General features: G+C 38.0%; 1 protein-coding gene across 1 annotated transcript in view; it reads left to right on the top strand.

Annotated features, from left to right (window-relative positions):
- The window catches only part of TRIQK (triple QxxK/R motif containing), a 71,972-nt gene that overhangs the window by 15,260 nt on the left and 30,949 nt on the right, over positions 1 to 25,763 (top strand). The window contains exon 2 of the mRNA XM_070749223.1: positions 8,789 to 8,865. Within this exon, the coding sequence (XP_070605324.1) occupies positions 8,808 to 8,865 (58 nt within the window). The 5' untranslated portion in view covers positions 8,789 to 8,807. The remainder of the gene's footprint in view (positions 1 to 8,788; positions 8,866 to 25,763) is intronic.

The raw sequence follows: 25,763 nt of genomic DNA, 5'->3' as shown, positions 1-25,763 counted from the left end.
GAGGTGGGGTTTCAAGGACTTCGGTGTTTTTGTGATTCTGCAATTTCACTGATGCTCCCTTCGCTGAGAAATCCCACCTCTGGACTTCCATTGCCTGCGAAGTGCTCATTTTTGCGATGCTGGGATTCCCCTGCTGGGATTCCCCTGCAGCATCGCAAAAACACAGAAGTCCGGAGGTGGGGTTTCTCATGGAGTGGAGCCTCAGGGAAATCCCAGCTGCGTAAAAATGGGTGCTTCGGCTGGCAAAAGGGGTGAATTTTGGGCTTGCACGCATTAATCGCTTTTCCATTGATTCCTATGGGAAACATTGTTTCGTCTTACAAACTTTTCACCTTAAGAACCTCGTCCCGGAACCAATTAAGTTTGTAAGACAAGGTATCACTGTATCTGTCTGCATCACCTGCATCACCATTGCACAGAAACCAATTAAAGCTCTTTAAAACAGCTTAAATGAACCAAAATACCCAGTAGTCCAAAAAATAAAAATAAAAATACAGGAGCCATCTACAGCATGTGTAAGCACTGTTACAGTCACTTTGTAGGAAGACAATGGGGTGACAGTATTTTGCACCCACAAGAATTTCTTAAAGGTATGATTTCAATTAATGAAAACAGAAACTTGAAAGCTGTCTATGAATCACTAAATTTTCCCTTGTTGTATCAGCCTATAACCCTGTTTTCAAAGGTGAGGGCTCAAGATGGCTCAGGGAGGGGGTGTCTTATCATTAAGGCAGCATAATGCTTGCTCTGAGCATCTAATAAACATCAGAACACTACCTCTAAATATGGAGGGCTGATTTACCTAGATTCCTAATAAGCATGAATAGACTTGCTGCTATTGAATTTGTCTCTTTTGTAAGCCATCAAAGTTATTGACTACTGTAATATCTCAGGGAAATGAATTCCATGAACAAATGAGTTCTGTAAATTAATTATATGTTTCGTGCATTTCTGTAAGTTAATAAACATAGCTGATTGCCCAACCTCATCTTGAAAATCTCTAAGGAAAGACATTCCACAGCTCAACAATTATTCTATTGCTGAATTGTATAAAATCAGGATTTTTTTTCTTCATTTTTGTGAACTAAAATGTGAACTTTTGTAGGAGTGGGAATAATAAGATATCCATTTTCACAGTCTAACCATGTGTTCCCTTCTTCCTTCTCCCCTTCGCCTCCGTTATTTACCTTCCCACAGGCTCTAGATGGCTAACAATATACTGCAAACAAAAAAATATACCAGAAATCCTACAATTCATATAAATATTTTTTGAAAAAATCCTCACTAAGAAATATAAATGCTTCAGACCCTATGTTCAAATCACAGAACACACTTCTCCAGAGACCTCAGAGTCTTCGGAGAGGGGCGGCATACAAATCTAATAAATAATAATAATAATAATAATAATAATAATAATAATAATAATAATAATAATGGGGATGGTCCAATTCCTATAGAGAGGAAGAGCAGCTAAAGGAATTGCCTGTTTGTGTTGTTCTGTCCTGTGGCAGCCCCTTAATGACAATATCCATAAGAAATTCATTGCATTTTAACTGGTTGAATGGGGACAAATGAATACAGGAAAAGCCAGATAATTCTCAGATAATTGGGTCTGGACCATGAAAGGTCTTCTGGATAGCCATCAAATTGAATTGCATCTGGAAATCAACTAATTTCCAATGCAGCTACCAAACCAGCGAAATCATCAGCTTCCATTATTCATTCTTCCTGTGATGTCTATAGAAACTTAGAAATTCCTCCTTCCTTCCATTCATAATTGTTGTGGTTAGCTCTGGCCCAGCTCCTGCCCCAAGGACTGTGGATGGTGGGGGAGACATCCACATGCCGCAGGCCGGTTTTGCTCCCGGTGGAATCTGCTGATGAAGGCTCCTCTGACCAAGAAGACATGAGTGACAGGGAGGAGGAGAGTGGGGCAGACAGCTCAGAAGGAGATCAATTATCTAGCTCCCCCTTGGATTCGGATTGGATGGGTGGGCATTGGATTTGGTATTGTGTACTGTACTGTTTTTTATTATTGTTGTGAGCCGCCCCGAGTTTGCGGAGAGGGGCGGCATATAAATCCAATAAACCTAAACCTAAACCTAAACCTAAGAGTTAATGATACAGCCACGCATGCGGAGAGCGATGCATAGGCAGCAACAACTGAGAGATTATTATCAAAGAAAATGAGACCACCTGTGGTTGGGTGGGGCTGTGGTAATTAGTGAGGCTGTTCTAAATAGCAGCCTGTGGGTTTGGCCATTGTGGAGGATTATCTAATCATTGTGTTTCGTGCCTGCCTTGCTGAGTTTGACCTTTGTGTGCTGATTTTTCCCTGCTTTGAAACTAAACCAGAGCAAAGTGTGTTTCACTTTGTGAAAGAAGAAGGACTGTGAATTGCCTCACAGCTGCAAGCTAAGTATCACAGAACTGATAAGTGACTTGTACCAATTACCAGTTTGTTTGGAGATGAGTGCTCTTTGTTATACAAAAAGAGTGCTTAGTTTATTTGAATTTTCGGTATAAAGAACATTGTTTTGCATTTTCAAATGTGTGTGTGTCTGAAATTTGTATCTGTGAATTTTCGGGAGGATTCTACCAGAGAGCTCGACAGAACACATAATAAGCTGTGACTATGGATGGTGTTATAGTGGAATGTAGTCTGGATTCCCAAGAGAGAGGAACTGTATTTTAGAGGGCCAAGAGATAGCAAAGTTTAGAAAGTTTGGTTGGGAGAAAATGGGCTAAGAGAAGTCCTCCTTAGCAATTGTCAGAGTGTATCTTTAATAATGCCTATTCTGTCTATAGAGGAGGGACAATTAAGGAAACTGCTTTGAAATAACTGTGCATGTCTTTTTTGGTGGCTGACAGGACTAGAACCTAATTCTCTCTGTTGTCATTCTAACATCTTAACCTCCACACTATAATGGCTCTCAAAATATAGAAAATTGAACACTTACAGTAATTAAACACAGTATATAACATTTGTTGCTGGATCGCTACTTAAAATCTTAATTCATTTTATTAGCCACAGATTCTTAATTTTGTTTCTTTCTAATGAAGAACTACTTTTTAAAATTTCATTATCTTCATGATCAAAAACACTTATTAATATTTTATCATCTTCTGCAATTGAAGCAAAAAGCATTAAACAAGAACCACTAATTTCCTGAATTTTTCTATGCCAGTAGATATTGCTGTGTATACAGAATGTCCCTTTGGATGTTATTATTCTTATTAATCATTTAGCGCATATAGAACCATAAATGAACGAAAACAGTATGTGTGATTTATAGCTTGTACATTTGCATCTGTGTATTATATGTATATATGTAGCTCTGTGTGTATGTAATGAATAACTTCTGAGATACATTAGGAAATAAACTTCCTTAAAATGTAAAAACAATTGGTCCTTTATGGTGAGTGAGTTCAAATATATTGCCTAAGAGAATGTGTGTGTGTGTGTGTTAGAGGTAACCAACCTTCATCTTTCCATTTGTAATGCTTAAACAGCAAATGTTTATGCATCTTTGAGGATCCTAATATTAGATCATTCTGAGATGAAACTGATGATTTATAAGATGGAGTGGCTGTGGGTTTTGCCTTCCCAGCACCCCCCTGAACCCGGGTTCGGGATACGGGGGGTGCTGGGAAGCCCCCCAGGCTGGCTGCGACCTTTTAAAACAGCCGCGCCGCTTCCCAGCTGTCTAGTGAAGCCGAACGCTAAAGCCGAACTTCCGCGTTTAGCTTCGGGAGACAGCTGGGAAGCGGTGCGGCTGTTTTAAAAGGTCGCAGCCGTCCTGGGGGGCTTCCCAGCACCCCCCACGAACCCCAAACCCGGGTTCGGGGGGGTGCTGGCAAGCCCCCCAGGCCGGCTGCGACCTTTTAAAACAGCCGCGCCGCTTCCCAGCTGTCTCCTGAAGCCAAACGCCAAAGCCAAACTTCCGCATTCGGCTTCAGGAGACAGCTAGGAAGCGGCGCGACTGTTTTAAAAGGTCGCAGCCGGCCTGGGGGGCTTGCCAGCACCCCCCCGGACCCCGAACCCGGGTTCGGGGGGGTGCTGGGAAGCCCCCCAGGCCGGCTGTCACCTTTTAAAACAGCCGCGCGGCTTCCCAGCAGTCGCCGAAAGCCGTTTTTTTGCAGGGAGTTTTTTGGTTGCACGGATTAATTGACTTTACATTGTTTACCTCCTCCTTGCACCAATTAAGTTCGTATCATGAGGTATTACTGTACATGTACAAGAACATATGGAGAGGCTTCCACTTAAATCGGGATGTTGTGAATACGAGTCCTCTTTAGTATTCTGTACATATGTAGGCTTTCCTTCTGTAGATGTTAAGACAGCAAGATTGGCAGAAGGATTATCTGAAACTCTGCATTGGTCATTGTATCGTCCCTTTTGGAATAGCATCCACCTCAAAGACCTGTGTGGGTTTCCATCTTACCTGCATTAAAGCATTCTTTAAAAAGACTTTTCCCTTAGGTTTTCGGTTAAGATAGATGGAGGGGCCCTTTTGATGAACAGGACAGAATAAATGAACTGAAGGAGGATGGGAAAATATGGTTTTGTTCCCTTGGATCGTAATTTTATAGAGTTTTGTTTTTTCTTCATGGAATTGTTTTTTTTTAATAACTTTGTAACTTTAATCAAGGTGGTCTAAAATTGGATGATTTAGAAATTTAATAAATAGTAACCAAACAAATGAAATAAAAAGCACGAATAAATAAAGTGTTCCTCTGGAATTGTGGAAAGAGGAAGCGTATATAGGATTAGAACTATGTATTTAAAGACATACTGGAGCAATGGAATCTCAACAGCTCAGGACTTACTGTCCCAAAAGTGTTTTTCAAAAGGTGCTTTTCAAAAGGCAACTGGACTCCCTTTGTTTTTTCCCTGAAGACACTTTGCTTCTCATGCAAGAAGCTTCTTTGGTTCATTCCGCTGGGGAATTCAGATTGTCTACTTCTGCATTAAGGGAATGTATGACTGGCCAGAGTTCCATATTAAATACTTGGGAGTCCTTCTCACTATGGGACTTATCTTTAAAAACCTCAATTCAGAAGGAATATGCTTTCGAAAAGAAAAGTACTTTTTAAAATTACATCATAATTCCCTTCTTCCTGTGTTCAATTATTTTTAATCAGCAAATCTACAAGTCACCATTTTATTCACCCCTGCCCAATTTTCAACCAAAAGTTCATAAGAGATTTCCAGTCTTTAATAAAAAAATACTTATTTTCTTATCTCTGATCAAAAATGTCAATCTTGCCACTTGGTATCTTATGTAAGATTTTCTATAAATTTAGACTTCTAGTGGTATTACTCAGGTAAGCCTTACAATAAATGGTTAAAAAATTCTTAGGAAATTAAGAACAGTGCAAATTTAATAGAATTCCTTATTCCATAATGCTATGATAAAGTTTCTTTCAAATGTAGATTTACAGAAAGAGACAAATGAACTTCTACTGCATTTCCACACACACACATTTCAGAAAGCCTAAGACTGGGTAGTGTTTGCCCAAATCAAAAAGCAAATATATTTCCAAATACATCATTGATGGATACTTGGAATCTAGGAATGTTTCTAATAGTGTTGGTTCAGCAGAAAATGGGGCTGTGAACAAATATTACATTCAGTTTTGCTACTGCTGAATGTTTTAAAGTTGATGGTAAAGTTCTTAGTGTTTTATAGCTTTAGCTTCACATAGTACTTTGGATACTTTATTGTTATTTAATAACTTTGGTTCTTAAGAGACAGAATGGATGCATTTATAGGTTATAAATTATAAATATGAATTCAATGTGAACGCTTCCTTTTGGAAGCTTTTATCAATTTTACCATTTCCCCCCCAAAAGTTACTTTTTTCAATGTTTGAATCAGGCTTTGAATATAACCTACAGTTGACCTCTCCCCGTTTCTAAGAGGTCTGTAAGGGGCCTACGTAAGCACATCACTGTGCCTACCGTCCCTCTCCTACTGTCCCTCTCCTACTGTTATCATTACTTTTTTACTTATGTTTATACAAACTACTACTATCCTATACATGTTTGACAAAGAAAGAAACAAACAAATAAATAATTTGGACTTTTTCCTGTTCATAAAGTGGAAAAAAGGGTTGAACACATTTCTCTTTTTTAAAAAAATAGGAAAGGGGAAAAAAAGGAATCTGTGTTAATTGTATAAAGAGGAGATGGTTTCCTTTGTAAAATATTTCGTGAGCTGGTACGATGATTACAACAAAATTGTTTCTCAACAGGATGAATAAATAATCAACATTCTTTTCCTTATGAATCTGTATTTTAGTTAACAGGCTTATGGCAACTTGCAGGATTTTTTTTTTTTAATCAGGGAAAGGTGATGAGCTTTGGTCCCCTGGGAATTCAAATGTGAAAACAATCTTGGTTTTGTACATGCTAATATAGATCTGTTATTCCCTTTCCACATCTATTGCAAGACATTTTAAATTGTGGCTGATCTTTTATGCAAATAGCTGTCTTATTAGACATTGTGGCTGCATGTGCTAATGTCTCAGTGGGTTTCTTGGGAGTTTGCTATCTAACTATCAAAGCAGTTGAAATGAATGATGATTACTGAGCAGCTCTGAAGAACAAAGAAAAGTCACAGCAGTTTTAGAGGTATTGGCTGCTACAAAATCAGTGACAGTTTGAAGCACATACACATCTAAGTGCTTCATCTTACTAACCCAAACTACTACTTCTTTAATAATAGCATTGGCATTATGTTCCATTAATTATTTTACTGGAAGTTAAAACATTTTTTTCATTGCTGATGTTTTGTGGCAAATATTAAATTGCAGTAAGCTTTTGTAAAAAAAGTTAGCTGTTTCTTATGAATTAAATAAACTATAACTATAATACCTATTCATCTAATTGTCCCTTTTTATTTCTTTTTGTTCTTTATATCTGAAATTGAAGGTAATATAAAGAGGGATGGAATAAAAATAATGAATTTATGTTATTTAACTGTAGTTCCATTGTGTGCCTGCAAATGGATAGATAGATAGATAGATAGATAGATAGTGACAGACAGACAGACAGACAGACAGACAGATCGATCTTGTATATACAGTAGAACCCCGACTTACGAGACTAATTGGTTCCGGAAGGAGGCTCGTAAGTCGGAACGCTCGTATGACGAAACATTGTTTCCCATAGGAAACAATGTAAAGTCAATTAATCCGTGCAACAACAAAAAAACCCGCTGCCGCCGAACGCGGAAGTTAGCGTTCGGCTTCAGGAGACAGCTGCGAAGCGGCGCGCGTGTTTTAAAACGTCGCAGCCGGCCTGGGGGGCTTGGGGGCTTGCCCCCGAGCCCCCCAGGCCGGCTGCGATGTTTTAAAACACGCGCACCGCTTCGCAGCTGTCTCCTGAAGCCGAACGCTGCCCCGAGCCCCCCAGGCCGGCTGCGACGTTTTAAAACACCCGCGCCGCTTCGCAGCTGTCTCCTGAAGCCGAACGCGGAAGTTAGCGTTCGTCTTCAGGAAACAGCTCCTTGGCGCTCGTATCCCGAATGTGAGCTCGGGAGGCGAACAAAAATGTCGCTCCCCTCCCAGCTCTTATCTCGAGTAGCTCGTAAGTAGAGCTGCTCGTATGTCGAGGTTCCACTGTATATTGTTATCTGTAGTTCATCTCTCTCTCTCTCTGCCTGTCTCTCTCTCTCTGTGTAGATAGACAGATAGATGGATAGAGAAATGGAATCAACAGGGGCAATTATAAATGTTACATACAGGATTTGTGAATAGTTTATGAATGATGATCACAATTCAAAGAAAAGGGGATAAATCTATTAATATCTGTAGTGTATCTTTGAAGAGTTAAAAGATAATTAGAGCTTTCACTGAACTATAGTGTAGTTCTTTTGAAGAACTGATTTTTTAGAATGATGTTGAAATGCCCTGTTGATGCAGGCATTCATCTGATATTCTATGGTTTAGAGGTTGTGAATGGCACTAAATATTACATATCAAGTTGATTCCCTCTTGATTTGCTAGTATTCCCCCATCCACCCACTGTGTTGTTTAAAACTTTGCAAGATTTTTGCCTTCCACCACTAACAAGAGAAGGAGGATTAAAATAAGTCATGGACTTTTATCAATGTGCTTTTCTTCTTTAAGGAGGGTGAAAATTGCTGGCAGGTGACTGGTAAAACCTTAAAGTAGTTTGCACTTGTTACTTTGGTCATTGAGAAAAAGAGGGCAGAGCTGGAACTTTCAGGAATGTTAGGAAGGAACGATTGGAAACACAAACACAATCAGGATAAATTTCATTTTGTCAAGCTATGTAACATATCTGACTTGAAAGAGATAGATTAAGTTTGTTTCACCACACGTTCAGCACCAGTCTATGCTGTTGTGTATCAGTGGTTATTGAAATGGATGTCCAAGTACTGGTTGAGGCAGGCAGCATTCCTTTGGGTACCATCTATTGGTGGACAAGGGAAAGGGAGGGCTTTGCCTTCTCTTCCTGCTCAAGATCACCATGTACCAATTGGTGGGACACTGTGTGACACAGAATGCTGGACTCAATATGCTTTGGTCTGATTCAGCATGGCTCTTCTTATGTTCTTATGTTGTGTTACTTGAGATTTTTCAACTCTATTTTAGATTATATGGATTATTCTCTCCGTAATCAAATTCTGTCCTGTTTATATTTTCCCTCTATGTATATAATTAATTGATTGATCGATTAGTTATGTTGAAGCATGAGAATGACCTTTAAAATGGCTGTGAAGTTTCTTGAGCATTTTTAATTTTTTTTTTATTATAGAGTTCATAAATACAGAAAAATGGGCAAGAAGGATGCTTCTGCAAAAACACCTGTGGATCAGTACAGAAAACAAATAGGTAAAACTTTCTTGAATTTTATCTTTATCCCCTCTCATCTTACATAAGGTTTTGCAGTAATACAGTTTGCTAATGAAAACACAGTGAATATTAATGTCAACTTGTTTCTTTTAAAACAATAATCATGGTAAAACAGAATTGCTACTGTTTCTAGAGCCTATATTTGAATTGGGGTGGGTTACAAAAATGGTAAATAAATATAAATGAATGAATGAATGAATGGATGAATGAATGAATGAATGAATATAGACTGTATATATAAAAATGCATATGCATATCATATATATGTGCATACACAGACCTATATGTTTTTCTGTCAAATCACCTGGTATACCCAAATAGGGTGGGAACATACTGCACTACAAAAGAAGCAGTATGCTTCTTCCCATATTTGGGTATACGAGGTGACTTGACAAAAAAAACATTCAATCAATCAACAAACAATCGTTCCCCTGGCTCAGCTGATAAGGGAGGAGAACTTGTGGCTTAGAGATTAAAAGCACTGCCTAAGAAGACAAGCAGCCCAAGTTCGAATCTCAGAAGGGTATGGCTAGCTGATGAGAATAGCTTGAAATAGATCTATACTAGTTTCCCTTTATTTCTTTATTAGCAAATGCATACTTATATTTATACCCACACATATACACTCACACAAAGCTGAACACAAAACCATTTTTGCTGAATTGAAAGTGAACATCAAAATATGTTACACATACAGAATATAGTTTGTCGGCTATGAAAAATTAACTGTCTTGGATATGGCCCTGGGTTGGGCTGAGATGCAAAAGGAAGCATTAGGCTCCTCCCATATTTGGGTATGCCGGGGTTATTCGACATAAAACACACACACACACACACACACATGAATATATATATTGCATTGACATCCTTGGGTCTCAAAAAACCATGATATTATGTTCTGTATGCTATATCATATGATAATGCCATATCAAAAAGTATTAACAGGCAATCTAGGTATTATGCTCAGGATAATTTTATGGTCAGTTGGGATAAAGTACAACTGATTCAGTGTAAGATATTAATTAAACTAAACCCTGATAAGGGCAGTTAGGAAGTTGTGGAGGACAGCAACACAATGGACAAGTGACTATTTCATTGTTCTAACAGTACTTGTTCAGGAATTTTAGCAACTACAGGATTGAATCTATAGAGTTACATCTGGCTGCTGTGTAGTTTTTCTTTGGTTTGCTGTAAATAATAGATAAAAGAGAAAGTGCTCCATATTTTGTTTCTAGATATACTTTTCAACTAAAAAGCACCATTAAGATCTAGGAAACATGTTTCAAGTCACTGTGGAGTTTCTTGCTATCCATTTTTAATGTCAGATTTCCTTGGAAACACTGTAGACATCAATGTGAATGTTCAAAAAGTCATAGTCACTTCTATACCAATGTATTTATACTTTCCCAAAAGATGATTTTTCCTATTTGTATCAGAGGTGGGTTCCTCCTGGTTTGGACCTCTTTGTTTGAACAGGTAGCAAGTTGCTGGTGATGTCATGATGGTGTTCTGGAACCGGTTCTGTTGGTGCTGGTTCATGGATGCCACCTCTTTGTTTTTGATTTTTTTTTTAAAAAAATCTGTTTTTTCCCCCAGCACATTTGCAGAAGCCAGTTTCTGGCACTGCACGTGCCTCGCCATCTCATTTTTGCCTTTTGGGGGAATTTTCTTTTTGATTCTTTGGTTCTTTGCATTCTCGCATGTGCAAAATATGCAGCCACGTGGCATGGGAGGAAGCAAACTGGCAGCAATGTAAGTCAGAGCCTTCCCCTGATATGTATTTTTGTGCAATGAATAGTCAATCCCACCTTGAATTTGCTACATGTTGCTTATTATATCTGCATTACAAAAGGTACAACAAATATCAGTGAAACTGATAATGTCTTTGCTTCCTTTAAATGAGTTGTTAGGCTTTTCAAATTGAAAATAGATTTGAACTTCTTAACCATTTCTCTTCTGATATGAAAATACAGTAGTACCTCCTGATACGAACCCATCGTCTTACGAACTTTTTGAGATAGAACCCGGGGTTCGGGATTTTTGTGCCTGTTCTTAGGAACTTTGTTTGCCTTACGAACCCGCCACCTGGCAAGTTTGGCAAAGTTTAGGTTCGTGGTTCGGGTTCGTAAGGCTGCCGAGAAGCGCCGCCGCCCGGCTGTCACCTTTTGAAACAGCCGGGGGGCTTCTCGTCGTTCTCCCAAATGCCGAACCCGGATGTTCATCAAAAGTTCGGGTTCGGCATTTGGGTTCAGGAGAACGCTGAGAAGCTCCGCCGCCTGGCTGTTGTCACCTTTGCAGAAGAGCTTTGATGTCACGGAGACGTCCTTCCTGGCCGGCCGAAACGTGGACTCCAGGAAGGACGTCTTCGTGACGTCAAATCTCCGCCCATGGAATTCCCTATTGGGATTCCCCACCTCCGTTTGAGCCTCCCGACCGGCCGACAGCTCCGTGGCTCTTCTGCAAAGGTGACAGCCGGGTGGCGGCGCTTCTTGGTGGCCTCCCGAACCTGAACTTTTGCCGAACTTTTCAGGTTCGGGTTCAGGAGAACGCTGAGAAACGCCCGGCTGTTTCAAAAGGTGACAGCTGAGCGGTGGTGCCCAGTGGAGCGCCGTTTTTGCAATATTTTTTCCTTTCACGCATTAATCCATCTTACATTATTTCCTGTGGGAAACATTGTTTCGTCTTACGAACTTTTTGCCTTACCAACCTCCTCCCAAAACCAATTAAGTTCGTAAGACGAGGTATCACTGTACTCACACAGTCATATCAAGTTCAGATGTTCCCTTTACCACACTTTATACATAAGACCATGTCTAATTTAGGGGAAGTGATTTCAGCAGTCCACTTAAGCATTTTTACCTCTAATTTGATGAAAGTAAAATGTCCTATTCCTAAAGACTGATATATTTGCTATCATTAAGCTTTCTTAAATCAGAACTGTGTGTGCATATGTCGAAGTAGACTCAGAGCAACAAAAATTAGGTAATAAAAGACTCCCTACACTTTCAGAAACAGATATATTCATATCTATTGTATGTTTCATGAATTTCCAGATGCTGGGATGTTTATCTATGTTAGTATAAAGTGAAATTTACGTTGATGATGAAAAATTAGTGATTCGTTCCTATCTTAGATTAGGGAGCAGCAGGGTCCAAGGACATGAAATATCTGATGACACCACTAGATGCTAAGTGTCTAGGATGCTACTCTTTCAAGGCAACTGGGACAATTGAAGAAATGCCCACTATCCAATTACAATATGAACTAAAGATGTTTCTGGGTAACTGGTAACTGAATTGTCATTTTGCAAAGCAGCATGGAGCTGTCAAAGTTCGCCTTCAAGGCACATCTTGGCATATTTTACTGATGAAATTACCAGCAAAAATCTTGGATAAATATTTCCCACTCACTATCGGCTATTAAACTCAGTGTCATGGCTTTGAAGAGACATGACTATATATTTGTTTATGTATCATCGCTCTTACATCTTAACTCAGCAGCAGACACAAACTGAATAGACAACTTTGAGAACTACTACAACTATGCAAATCCTTTGAAAGAAAGGATGTGCACTACCACAAGCAGATGTGCATTTAAAAAACACCTCCTTTCTTAAGCTCATTAAAGCACCCATATCTTTTCCCACATTTACACAGTTGCTTCATAATCTGTTGCTGTTTGTCTGTGCATTCAGTTAATGAGTCAGTTCTACCAATTTTCAAATGGCTGCTTCAGTGTTTCAAAAATATGTACTTATATGAGTTTCTGCGTGAATACTTAGGCTTGCTAAATGCTTGCTAAAACAGGGATTGACTATCAAGCCCATATAATAAATATGTCCAGTTTCCTTAAAAAAAGAGAAAATAATTGTCATATAATATTGATAAGAGAATTAAAATATAACAACCATGTGCATGATAACAGGCTAATGATGTGAGTATCTGATGCAGATGTCTAGAAAACTCCCCTTGTAATGGAATTTTACAATAGATGAGTTTGGAACACTACTTAATAACTTTTAATAATTGAACTATTTGATGAACTTTAATTAGGGTAGAAAGTTGTAATTAATCAATGAAAGAATTAATCATTATCCCAAAGTGTTCAATTGATGTCCAATTTTGCCATTAACCAATATTGTGATTTAATTACTTGGGGAAACTGATGCTTTTGTTATAGTACACCAAGCAAAACTTTCAGAACACATACAGTAAACATTAATGGAATAATTAACACAAATTCTTAAACATATAAGTCATCTTCATAATAAGAAGTCATCTTCATACAATGTAGATTAAAAATGCTGCATGTATAATACATACTGTATGCTGTAATGCAGCAAATATATATTTTAAACATGTCTTTTGTTACTATTAAAACTGAATAAAATCCCCAATGTTCCTTTGTTCTTTGCCTTGCAAAGATAAGTGAAATAAAAAATATTTCACATCTAGATAATGGCTAGTTGTACAAACTGACTTTTCTTTGTCAAAAGATAAATGCAGTAATTAACATAGAAACATAGAAGACTGACGGCAGAAAAAGACCTCATGATCCATCTAGTCTGCCCTTATACTATTTTCTGTATTTTATCTTAGGATGGATATATATTTATCCAAGGCATGTTTAAATTCAGTTACTGTGGATTTACCAACCACGTCTGCTGGAAGTTTGTTCCAAGGATCTACTACTCTTTCAGTAAAATAATATTTTCTCACGTTGCTTTTGATCTTCCCCCCAACTAACTTCAGATTGTGTCCCCTTGTTCTTGTGTTCACTTTCCTATTAAAAACACTTCCCTCCTGAACCTTATTTAACCCTTTAACATATTTAAATGTTTCGATCATGTCCCCCCTTTCCCTTCTGTCCTCCAGACTATACAGATTGAGTTCATTAAGTCTTTTCTGGTACGTTTTATGCTTAAGACCTTCCACCATTTTTTTAGCCCGTCTTTGGACCCATTCAATTTTGTCAATATCTTTTTATAGGTGAGGTCTCCAGAACTGAACACAGTATTCCAAATGTGGTCTCACCAGCGCTCTATATAAGGGGATCATAATCTCCTTATATAATTCACATTTTAAGATACCTCTTCTGTTTTTCACATCCTTGTATTAATTTCACATATACAGTTAGAAGTATATTACTTCTCATTCCACAAGACTGCATTGTAAGAATGTAAGAATGTTGGTGATGTAATACTATTCCTTACCAAACTCAGGAAAAACTAGTCAGGCTCCCTAGCGCATGGTTGTCAAACTCCCGGTGCCACATTATTGTCATGTGATTTTTTCATTACGGTTTTTCTCTTCACAGAGCTGAGATGGGTGTGGCCTGTGCCTGACACATCCAACTATTGTGTTGCCAGTTTTACACCCCTGCAGTGGATCTGTGATTGCATCATAGATTGATTTTTTTTCTTCCATTACCATAGAATTGCATTCTCTAAAGTCTTCCACTGTTATCCATTGTTTTTCCTTAGGTATAAGTAGTACTGGAGAAGGAGTGAAAAAATTCCAGTACAGTATATGCCCAAATGCCACGTTTAGCCCTTCATATTTGGACTGTGAGGCATGACTAATTCTAATTTTCTGAAGATAAAACAATTAAGGTGCCTTCAAATGCCAATTAGAAGGAAGCATGGATTCCAAATATATAATAGAATTTTTTTTTGCAAAGTTCTCAGCAAGTTGTAAATCACGTTAGAATTCCTAAAAGCCTGGATCTGTAGATTTGTAGGTATCTGTCAATCGGTCTATTAATTGTTGGTTTAGAAGTCACACTGGTGTTTGAAAGCCACACATAAGAAGCCAAAACTCACTCCTTATCTACTTAGAATTGATTTTCAGACCATTTCTTTAAATTCTTCATTTAAAGACAAAAGTCTCTAGGAACTGTTCTTCTTACAGCTGTTTCAGTTAAATAGATATGTTATTTACCGTATTGGGCAGCCAGTACTTAAAATGATATTCTGCTGCCATCCTTTGTATCTGCAGGGTTACAGCCAGTTAAGGGCTACCAAAACTTTTACTACCACACTGTGGGCGTGGCTTATGCAGGACGCCCTGCATTTTCTTTCAACATATTTCAGTACAAATTGGGTGCTCTGGGGTGGAGCTCCATTTTCACTACCCAACTGCGTTCCCCCCTGTCCGGGCAATAGCCCATCCCTTACAGCATTTTCAGTATATGGCAGTGATGACAAACCCTTTCGGCACTGAGTGCCCAAATGTTCCTGATCACCAAAAACCTGAAGATCAGCACATGCCCATCTGGCCTTTGGGTTTTTGGCATTCTGGTGCATGCAAAGACCAGCTGACTGGTGCACATGTGCATACCGGAAACCAAAAAAAACCAGCCGTCGATAGTGCATGTGCCCACAGAGAGGAATCTGTGTGCCATCTCTGGTACATGTGCCATAGATATGCCATCACAAGTATATGGAATAACTGGTGTGTAGTTATAAAAATCTTCTTTCTTCCTGTCTTTGAAAGCAGTGCTCTATACAAATACAGTAATACCTCGTCTTACGAACCTAATTGGTTCCGGAAGTAGGTTCGTAAGGCGAAATGTTTGTAAGACAAAACATTGTTTCCCATAGGAAACAATGTAAAAGCGATTAATGCGTGCAAAAAGAAAAAAAAGGTTCAGGTTTGAGTTTGGGAGAACGCTGAGAAGCCCCCCGGCTGTTTTAAAAGGTGACAGCTGGGCAGCGGCACCCAGCGGAGCGCCATTTTGCGATCTGCGGTGGGTTTGTAAGCCAAAAAAAGTTCGTAAGAAGAGGCAAAAAATTTCCGAACCCTGGGTTCGTATCACAAGGGGTTCGTATCACGAGGGGTTCGTATCACGAGGTACCACTTTATAGAGACAGGAGAAAAATATGAAACAAATTGGGACTTTAGGGCATTTTTCCATTCTCCATCTACTTTTTTCTGTTCCCAGTGGTCAAAAGTCAGGAAAAGAAAATAATGAACTCAATCTGTATAGTCTGGAGGACAGAAGGAAAAGGGGGGACAGGATCGAAACATTTAAATATGTTAAAGGTCCAGGAGGGAAGTGTTTTTAATAGGAAAGTGAACACAAGAACAAGGGGACACAATCTGAGGTTAGTTGGGGGAAAGATCAAAAGCAACATGAGAAAATATTATTTAACTGAAAGAGTAGTAGATCCTTGGAACAAACTTCCAGCACACGTGATAGATAAATCCACAGTAACTGAATTTAAACATGCCCTGGGATAAACATATATCCATCCTAAGATAAAATACAGAAAATAGTATAAGGGCAGACTAGATGGACCATGAGGTCTTTTTCTGCTGTCAGACTTCTATGTTTCTAATATATGCTTGTATGAAAGAGTCACTGCAGATGAATTGACACAAAAGCCACATATTGTAATACACGTATTATTCTAGTGTACTGTACTTTAAGGAGAATGGATGCTATTTTCATCATGACCAACGGTGTAGTTCAAAAGAACAGAATGATTAATACTTTTATTTTGTTGAATTAAATAAGAAATACATCCCGAGTGACTGCATCGTTATGATTAAATTTTGCCAAGCATCCCTTGAACTGCTACATCTATCAAAATGATACAGTAGAAATGGGCTTGTTTCCAAGCGACACTTTGTAACAACACTGTATTTTTAACCTGTCAACTACCTCAATGTCACTGCTATATCTTCAGTACAGTTATGAACAATTATGTATAGTTTGAATTATTAAACAAAAACATATCCTCTTGTTCATTTGTCAATATCATGATTGATGAAACTGCTCTAATGTCATAGAATAAAGATAAATATTCCCATCAATAAGACTGTTCATCATGAAAAAATAACCCAAAATCTATTACTAAAACAATTATTAGATGATTAGGAGACTGGAAACATATAAAGAACGATTGCAGGAACTGGGTATGTCTGGTTTAATGAAAAGAAGGACTAGGGAAGACATGATAGCAGTGTTCCAATATTTCAGTGGCTGTCACAAAGAAGAGGGAGTCAAACTATTTTCCAAAACACCTGAGGGTAGAACAAGAAGCAATGAGGGGAAACTAATCAAGGAGAGAAGCAACTTAGAACTAAGGAGAAATTTCCTGAAAGAACAATTAATCAGTGGAACAACTTTCCACTAGAAGTTGTGGGTGCTCCAACGCTGGGTGTTTTTAAGATGTCTGAAGAGGTATAGGGTTTCCTGCCTAAGCAGGGGATTGGACTAGAAGACCTCCAAGGTCCCTTCCAACTCTGATATTCTATTCTATTCTATTCTATTCTATTCTCTCAAAATGGATTCTATGATCCCTGTCTTGAAAGTTTTGCAATAGTGAAAAATAAATATTTTAATGAACAAATAAAAATTATGAGATTTATTTATTTAATATTGTGCTGTGAGGGAAATATTTTTACAATATATTATAATATTTATCTTATAGTTACATTTAATTGTTTTCCACCTGTGGAAATTCTATATACTAATGTTGAATGGGAAGTAGTGAAGGGCGAACTGAACCCGCACAATTCGGGTCCGTACTGAATTTTGTGGTGTTCGGTATGCCGAACATGAACCCGAATTTTTTTCAAACTTCAGGCAAAGTTCGGGGTAGTGTTCGGCGTTCAGAGCTTTGACGTCACCAGCAGGTTGCTAAGGACGCCAAGGTGATCACTTCCTGGATTCCATAGAATCCAGGAAGTGATCACCTTGGCGTCCTTAGCAACCTGCCGGTGACGTTAAAGCTCCGCCTCCGGAATCTCTTCATGGGAGGGATTCCCCATTCGGGTTTGAGTTCGGGTTCGGTTCGGGTTCGGCCGAATTTTGCGTAAAGTTCGTCCGAACTTGCCGAACCTGAATACAGATGGGTTCGCCCATCACTAATGGGAAGTAATACTTCCCATATGATAAATAATCAACAGATGGCAGTACTGATATGCTAGAAACTCTGACATGTTCCTTAGCATTTTTTCTTTTGCTTCCGTTGTTGGGCAGTTGTAATAAAAAGCTGTGTTGCTGTTGTTTGTGAACCGCAAAAAAGTACTCAATCGCAGAAAAGTACTTAAATCATTGGTATGGTTTAAGTCAGTCCCAACCTTAGCAACTTGAAGATATCTGGACTTCAACTCCCAGAATTCCCCAGCTGGACTTCAACTCCCAGAATTCCCCAGTCCAGATATCTTCAAGTTGCCAAGGTTGGGAAATGTTGGTTTAAGCAACCTGTCATGATTGATTTTTGATTGCCGAAAGAGCCTCACCAGTTGAAATTCACTGCCAAATACAAGTTGTTTATGGTATTGATTATGTTGTGTATCACTAGACCAGAAGAAGAACAATTGTAAACAGCTTATTTGGGTGATCAAGACCAAAGTGGATGATCTGTGACAGAAACTGACAAGTTTCATGTGAAAAAAGTTGAACTGATTAAGCTCAATTGGTGGATCTTTCAAAAGAAAATTGCTGTCAAGGATGGCATGTGGCAGAAATGTGTAGAATACATTACTAATGTTCTACTAATATTGGAAGTTTTGTGCCTCACAGAAAGGAAAGTTTTCAATAGTTGAAAGGTCTCATCAAGTGTCCTGCTGTGAGAATGAATATGAAGAATATCTACACAGCATCATGACAGCTAATTAAATATGCCTTTGGGTCATTGTAACCCAAAAACATTGTTAGTCCGTGGAGTATTATCACAATGTTTCACCTGTGGGAGGAATAAAATTATAAGTCCAGTAACAAATCCTCGTTTAGAATAGAATAGAAAAGAATATAATTTTATTAGCCAAGTGTGATTGGACACACAAGGAATTTGTCTTGGTGCATATGCTCTCAGTGGGCATAAAATAAAATATACATTTGTCAAGAATCATGTGGTACAACACTTAATGATTGTCATGGGGTCAAATAAGCAATGAAGAAGCAATATTAATAAAAATCTTAGGATACAAGCAACAAGTTACAGTCATACAGTCAACATGGGAGGAAATGGGTGAAAGGAATGATGAGAAAAACTAGTAGAATAGAAGTGCAGATTTAGTAGAAAGTCTGACAGTGTTGAGAGAATTATTTGTTTAGTAGAGTGATGGCGTTCAGAAAAAAACTGTTCTTGTGTCTAGTTGTCTTGGTGTGCAGTGCTCTGTAGCGACGTTTTGAGGGTAGGAGTTGAAACAATTTGTGTCCAGGATGTGAGGGGTCAGTAAATATTTTCCCCGTCCTCTTTTTGACTCGTGTAGTATACAGGTCCTCAATGGAAGGCAGGTTGGCAGCAATTGCTTTTTCTGCAGTTCTGATTCTCCTCTGAAGTCTGTGTCGATCCTGTTGGGTTGCAGCACCAAACCAGACAGTTATAGAGGTGCAGATGACAGACTCAATGATTCCTCTGTAGAACTGTATCAGCAGCTCCTTGGGCAGTTTGAGCTTCCTGAGCTGGTGCAGAAAGAACATTCTTTGTTGTGCTTTTTTGATGATGTTTTTGATGTTAGGTGACCATTATGACTCTATAAGTTAAGATTTTAGACTCATTATTATTACATATAAACACAGTTAGAGAATTGATTTTGTCTTCTTATTTGCATTGATTTACATTGGTTCCTATGGGAAAAATTGCTTCTTCTTACAAACTTTTCTACTTAAGAACCTGATCACAGAACAAATTAAGTTCGTACGTATAGAGGTACCACTGTACTTTCATATTGTGAAAAGAATAGAAATCAAATGGAAAAAAGACATAATAAAGTATTCATAAAGTCTGGTGGAGTAATAATAATAATAATAATAATAATGATGATGATGATGATGATGATGATAATAATAATAATAAAGTCTGGTGGAGTAAACAAATCTTCCCAGCAATTTGTTTGGATTAATTAGTATTTCATTGAAAAAGCCTCAAAGGTTATTCTTGTATGTTAATTTCTACTTCTATTTCCCACTGAACTAAATTGGAGCTGGCGATTTCTGAAACCGCAGCAAACAAATCCATTAATGTTGTTTTCTTTATTATGATTACTGTTTCAAAAGAATATGAGCTTTGTTTCGTTAAATTTTTCTTTTTTTTTAATATCCTGAACATTTTCAGTGCACTATTACCAACTTCCTGTCTATCTACTGGCAGAACTAAAATTTAAAAATGCACTTTCTCAATCATCTTAGAAGCAAAAATACAGATGATATTTAGATAAAGTGGGATTTGTATTTGCCACTATTTTCCCCTAAAAGTTTAAATTGGGTTTGCCCTAATAATAAAAACTAACTTCCTCAGTTTTTCAGCAACAAAACTTGTTAAACAACAGAAAAAGGAGCCAGTGAATAGATCTGCACCTCAAAATTCCTCTCTGGATATGGTGAAGTTCTGGAATCACCCACAAAGGTTTCTGGGATCACCCACATAGGTTTCCTACCAAAAAAGACAATAAAACTGGTCTCTGGTGAACGTTAGAATTCTAAGAGCCCAAGTCATGATTTGGAGCCTTCAGACAAATACTGTGTTTGCCCCTTTCCTTTCTTAATCATTTCTGGAATTTCTGTCATTTTGGGGATTGTATCGCAGTATTATTTTTCCTACTCTTTTATTTACTATGAAGGATATCCATTTCTTCTAAGGTTTCTTGCCCACAGTAGTACAGTGTTCCCTCGATTTTTGCGGGGGATGCGTTCCGAGACTGCCCGCGAAAGTCGAATTTCCGCGAAGTAGAGATGCGGAAGTAAATACACTATTTTTTGCTATGAACAGTATCCCAAGCATTCCCTTAACACTTTGAACCCCTAAATTACAATTTCCCATTCCCTTAGCAGCCATTTAGATTATTACTCACCATGTTTATTTATTAAAGCTTATTTTAAAAAATGTTTCTTAAAGGCAGACGAAAGTTTGGCAATGACATATGACATCATTGGGCGGGAAAAACCGTGGTATAGGGAAAAAAACCGCAAAGTATTTTTTAATTAAGTTTTTTGAAAAACCGTGGTATAGACGTTCCGCGAAGTTCGAACCCGCGAAAATCGAGGGAACACTGTATACCTGATGGTTATTTGAATTAGATTCACCCATTCCTGTCAGTTTTAGTCCATTGATTCCTAAGATTTATTTATTTATTTATTCATTCATTCATTCATTCATTCATTCATTCATTCATTCATTCATTCATTCATTCATTAGATTTGTATGCCGTCCCTCTCCGTAGACTTGGGGCGGCTCACAGCATACAATAAGACAATTCATAACAAATCTAATAAATTTAAAAAACATTTTAAAAAACCCCATTATTAAACCAGACATACACACAGACACACCATGTCGATGTTAAGTCTTGTTATCTCTTGTTTGACCACGTACTGCTTGCCTTGATTCATGGGTCTTACATTTCAGGGTCCTATGGAGAAAAGGTATTTACAGCATCAGACTTTCCTTTCACCACCAGATTTATCCACAGCTGAGCATCCTTTCGGTTTTGGCCCAGTCACTTCACTCTTTCTGGTGCTACTAGTACTAGTCCTCTGCTCTTCTCCGGTAGCATATCAGGCACCTTTCGACTTGAGGGGCTCATCTTCCAGTGTCATTTCTTTTTGCTTTTTGGTACCGTCCATAGTGTTTTCATGGCAAAGAGACTGGAGTGGGTTGCCATTTCCTGCTCCACCAGATCACGTTTTGAATTTTAAAAATCTTCAGAATGACAAGTTTTCTCATACTGGATTGCTTTCCTTCAATTCTCAGTGAAAAAAAGTTTCATGTAAACTTAAAAAGTATAATTATAACTCTGATTTGGAAACTTATAAGTAGTCTAACGGGCCAGATGAATGGAAATATGATTTTGAAATTAATTATAAGAATCTATCCTGACACTTGTTTAAAATCCCATTAAAATATATGACTATTTTGATTCTAAATGTAAGAAATATTTCTGTGGAAATATGGATTAGAGAAAACCTGATAAGAGGAGACTTTGAAGGCTGAATACTAGAGGCAATGTGGAAGAACTATAGAGACCCATTAATGCAGAATGGAGAAAACATTTTAACTTCGGAAGAATTCAAGGATATTTGGGAACAATGCACTTAAAATTTCTCTTAAGATTATCTGCTACCATAAAAATGGATTTAAAAGAGGAGATTAGAAGTGGATACTATTGAGATGCAAGCTGTTTTGGATGTGGATTTAAAAATGTCAAGTTACAAGAATGAAATGCTATACTGCATTTATATACCAACTTAATAACTAAAAATATATATTTGGGAAACTTTCTTATCTTGGACTTACAAAATACACATCTTAAACTTATGATGGAGTTTCTAAGCAGAGACAAAGAAAATGAAAAGAAGTAAACCTTTGAGACATTTATTTTATTTATTTATTTATTTATTATTTGGATTTGTATGCCGCCCCTCTCCGAAGACATTATTTAAAGGGACTATATGTTTCCTTCCAAACTTCTAAACCCAAAGGTGTTATGCCAGGCCCTTGACAATTAGCCTCAAGTGAGTTTGGAATGAATTTCAAACACACGCGCACACACAGTCACGAAGAAATTAAAGCAAGTTTATCAAGCAAACTTGAAAACACAAACTTAGAATGGAGTCAAATTACTCTCACCCCCAAAAAAGTCCTTGAATGCAGCAGAGTGCCAAAACAAAAGAGCAGATAAGACAGCTGTAAATCTCCACAGCCACCCATGCCAAAAAATCCTCAAGAGTTATTTAACTATGAAGTGTCCAAAGTTCAGTAGAAGTCCTTGAATAATATGAGCTGAAGCAATGTTCTTTCAGGAGTCTCTTTCTCAAATGTATAAATGCCCACAGCCCACCCTTCCCAATGCCCATAATTTATCACAAAACACATTAACATAATGTGAATGTTGAACAGGTGTGCTCACTTATCTTCTGAAACGCTTGCGCAACTGCTCCCTTATTGCCATAAGCCTGCGCACACGGGCATCCACAAGTGGGTCCTCCTCTGATTTTGATGACTCACTAATTGGAGCACTGACTGGTGGGCTGGCTGCACCCATCTCCCCATCTGATTCCTCTCCCCCACTGTCTGTCCCTGGCGGAGAGTCAGCTTCACTGTCTGATTCTGCTGGCAATAAAACAGGTCTCTGATAACCCGAGGATTCCCCTAAATCAACATCCAAATTCGCTGTTGCAGGAGCTGGCCTAGAACCAACCACAACAAAAGGGAAATAATTTAAAGTTGACTTACTTGATCAAGATTGAAAAATATATGGTATTCTTTCTAATGGCTTTTAATGGATTTTTTGTTGACCAGGATAAAAATAAGAAGATTTTAATAATGTGTTTATAGAAGAAATGGATAGAAGAGAGGTGTTTTTTTTTGTATTTTCAGATAAAGTAATAAGTTATGGTGTTAAAAATAAAGGCAAGTAAATTAAAGTTGTCTTATTTGATTAAGGTTAAAATGTGAAAGTTATTGTTGGTAACTGAGTTCTTTTGCTGATTAGGACTGAATGATAAGGGTTTAAAATTGGATCAGAGATGAGATATGGAAAGAAGAGAATTTTTCTTATATTATTGGAGAAGTTGATAAGTTCTGAAATTGTACTTACTGTGATGAATTGGGATGCAATGTCTAATATCTTTCTTGTTTTCCCTTTTTATTAGGATTTTTTTTACTGTTTACAATTTCTTTATTTTTCCCTCTTTACATTTTTTTCTATCTGCACCTTTTTACTTTATATTTTCCTTAGTTTGCAAACTTTAATAAAAAATATTATATATAAAGACAACAGTGTATCCACCTGAACTTTCAAATGTAAATTTTCAAATCCATATTCGAAAATTCACAATTTGTGTAGATGGACAGAAAAGCATTAGGATGATAAAGGACCAGGAAGGAAAAAACTTCCTTCCTAGCCCTTTATCGGGATGAATGGTTGGGAGTACTGGATAAATTTAATTTGAAGAAAAAGACATAATTGTCTTTAAGCATTGGAAAGCAGTCATGTGGAAAACAAGGGAGACTTGTTCAACGTTTACAGAGAACTGGCTGAGAAACATATTTACATTGCAAGGAAGTATATTTCACATGATTGTTGGAAGAATTTCTTAATGATCAGTGGTGCTTCAGCAAAGGAAGAGATGGCCTTCAAAGGTGGTAGACTCTTTGCTGAAATCATTGAAGTAAAATGTCAGGGATTATTTAGTAGTGGATTACTTACATTGGGCCTGATTAGTATAGCCATTATATTCTAATTCTGAGTAAAATTATCATTTTGTGCAGTTCAGAAGTTCTTCTGGATGTTAAAAACCAAGAATACCTTCATGACACATCTTGTAAAATCTCTCTGAAATGACCAAACTTATTCCAGCCAATCAAACCTACCCAGTATAAAATTGGAAGCCTGCTGAAAAGGATATTAAAAATAGTGGAATAATTTGAAATTACAAATTGGCGAGCCAAAATTTCACCCGTGGTAAGAAAACAACTTGTTGGAATTGCTGGAATCAATAGCTGAAGATTGTTCCTGGACATCATTCCATCACATGTTCTTGTCTATGCCATCTGCGCTCTACATCAAACGGAAATAATTTGCAGGTAGATATTTCAAGTGCCTTTCTGACAATTATTTTGTTGAAAATCCCTTCCCCTCCTGAAGTCTCAGCCACAGTAGCTAAACAGAAAGGCTTTGGAGTGGCATTTAACACCTAAGTAAACAGATGTGGAGTAATATTTAATTTTTATTCTGCATTCTGCACACACTGACACTTTCATGGCTGTCACTTTTCCATGATCTGAGAAGTGTTAAAATTTGCAAAGGTAGCATTCCATCCATCATTTTCAACACTTGCTTATTCTGTGCTCTTTTTTTTTAAACATGTCCAGTACAAATCATTCTCGCAGTCCAAAACTGCAGTCCCTTTCTTGAGTGATTTTTAGTTAATGTTTCTCCATACAGTTGGAGCACATTGTTTTGCATTTCTCTGCTCATGCTCCATCTGGTTATAACTATCTACAGCCTCTATTCTTTTATGCAAACTGATATTGGTGTCATTTATTTTATGGTTGAACTGTTAAGACCTGTCAAGTGACATTTATTTTGAAGGAAAGTAGTTTAGAATTACAAGTTCCCTGAAGATGATATAGTGCAGAAATTATGAGTGATTCAGAGAGATTGAGATGATATAGTAGTTTGCAGTGAGGAAAAAATACTATAAGCACAATTCCAAATAATGCCAAAGAAGAGGAAAAATATGGAGGTCAGCTGTGGAAGTCAGAGTAGCTGCAGAAAAAAACTTTCTGAATATGTGATGGCAAGAAACACACGTCATCAGGCAGAAGCTAGATGGCCATTAGTCTACAATGCTTCCATTTACAATTTTGTATTGAGCTGTATACGGCGATACCTCATCTTACGAACTTAATTCGTTCCCTGACCAGGTTTGTAAGTAGAAGAGTTCGTAAGACGAAGCAATTTTCCCCATAGGAATCAATGTAAAAGCAAATAATGCATGCAACCCCATCCCAAAAGTCCCCCCTTTTGTCTTGTGCCGCTGGGATGCCCTGCCTCTGGACTTCTGTTGCCAGCCGAAGCGCTGGGATTCCCCTGAGGCTCCCCTCACTGGGAAACCCCATCTCCGGACTTCGTTGCCAGCAGAAGCACCCGTTCTTGCATTGCTGGGATTTCCCTGAGGCTCCCCTCGCTGGGATTCCCTTCATTTTTGCTGGCGCTGCTTTGAATCCCAGCGAGGGGAGGTTCAGGGAAATCCCAGTGCTTTGGCTGGCAATGGAAGTCTGGAGGCAGGGCATCCCAGTGGCAGCGGCTCGGGTTCATTAGGTGAAAATAGTTCGGAAGAAGAGGCAAAAAAATCTTAAACATTGGGTTCGTATTACGAAAAGTTCATATGAAGAGGGGTTTGTAAGACAAGGTATC

The sequence above is a fragment of the Erythrolamprus reginae genome, chromosome 3 (assembly GCF_031021105.1).
Source record: "Erythrolamprus reginae isolate rEryReg1 chromosome 3, rEryReg1.hap1, whole genome shotgun sequence".
Taxonomy (NCBI): Eukaryota; Metazoa; Chordata; class Lepidosauria; order Squamata; family Dipsadidae; genus Erythrolamprus; species Erythrolamprus reginae.
The sequence above is the reverse complement of the archived record's forward strand: the minus strand, read 5'-3'. Positions and strand labels throughout refer to the sequence as shown.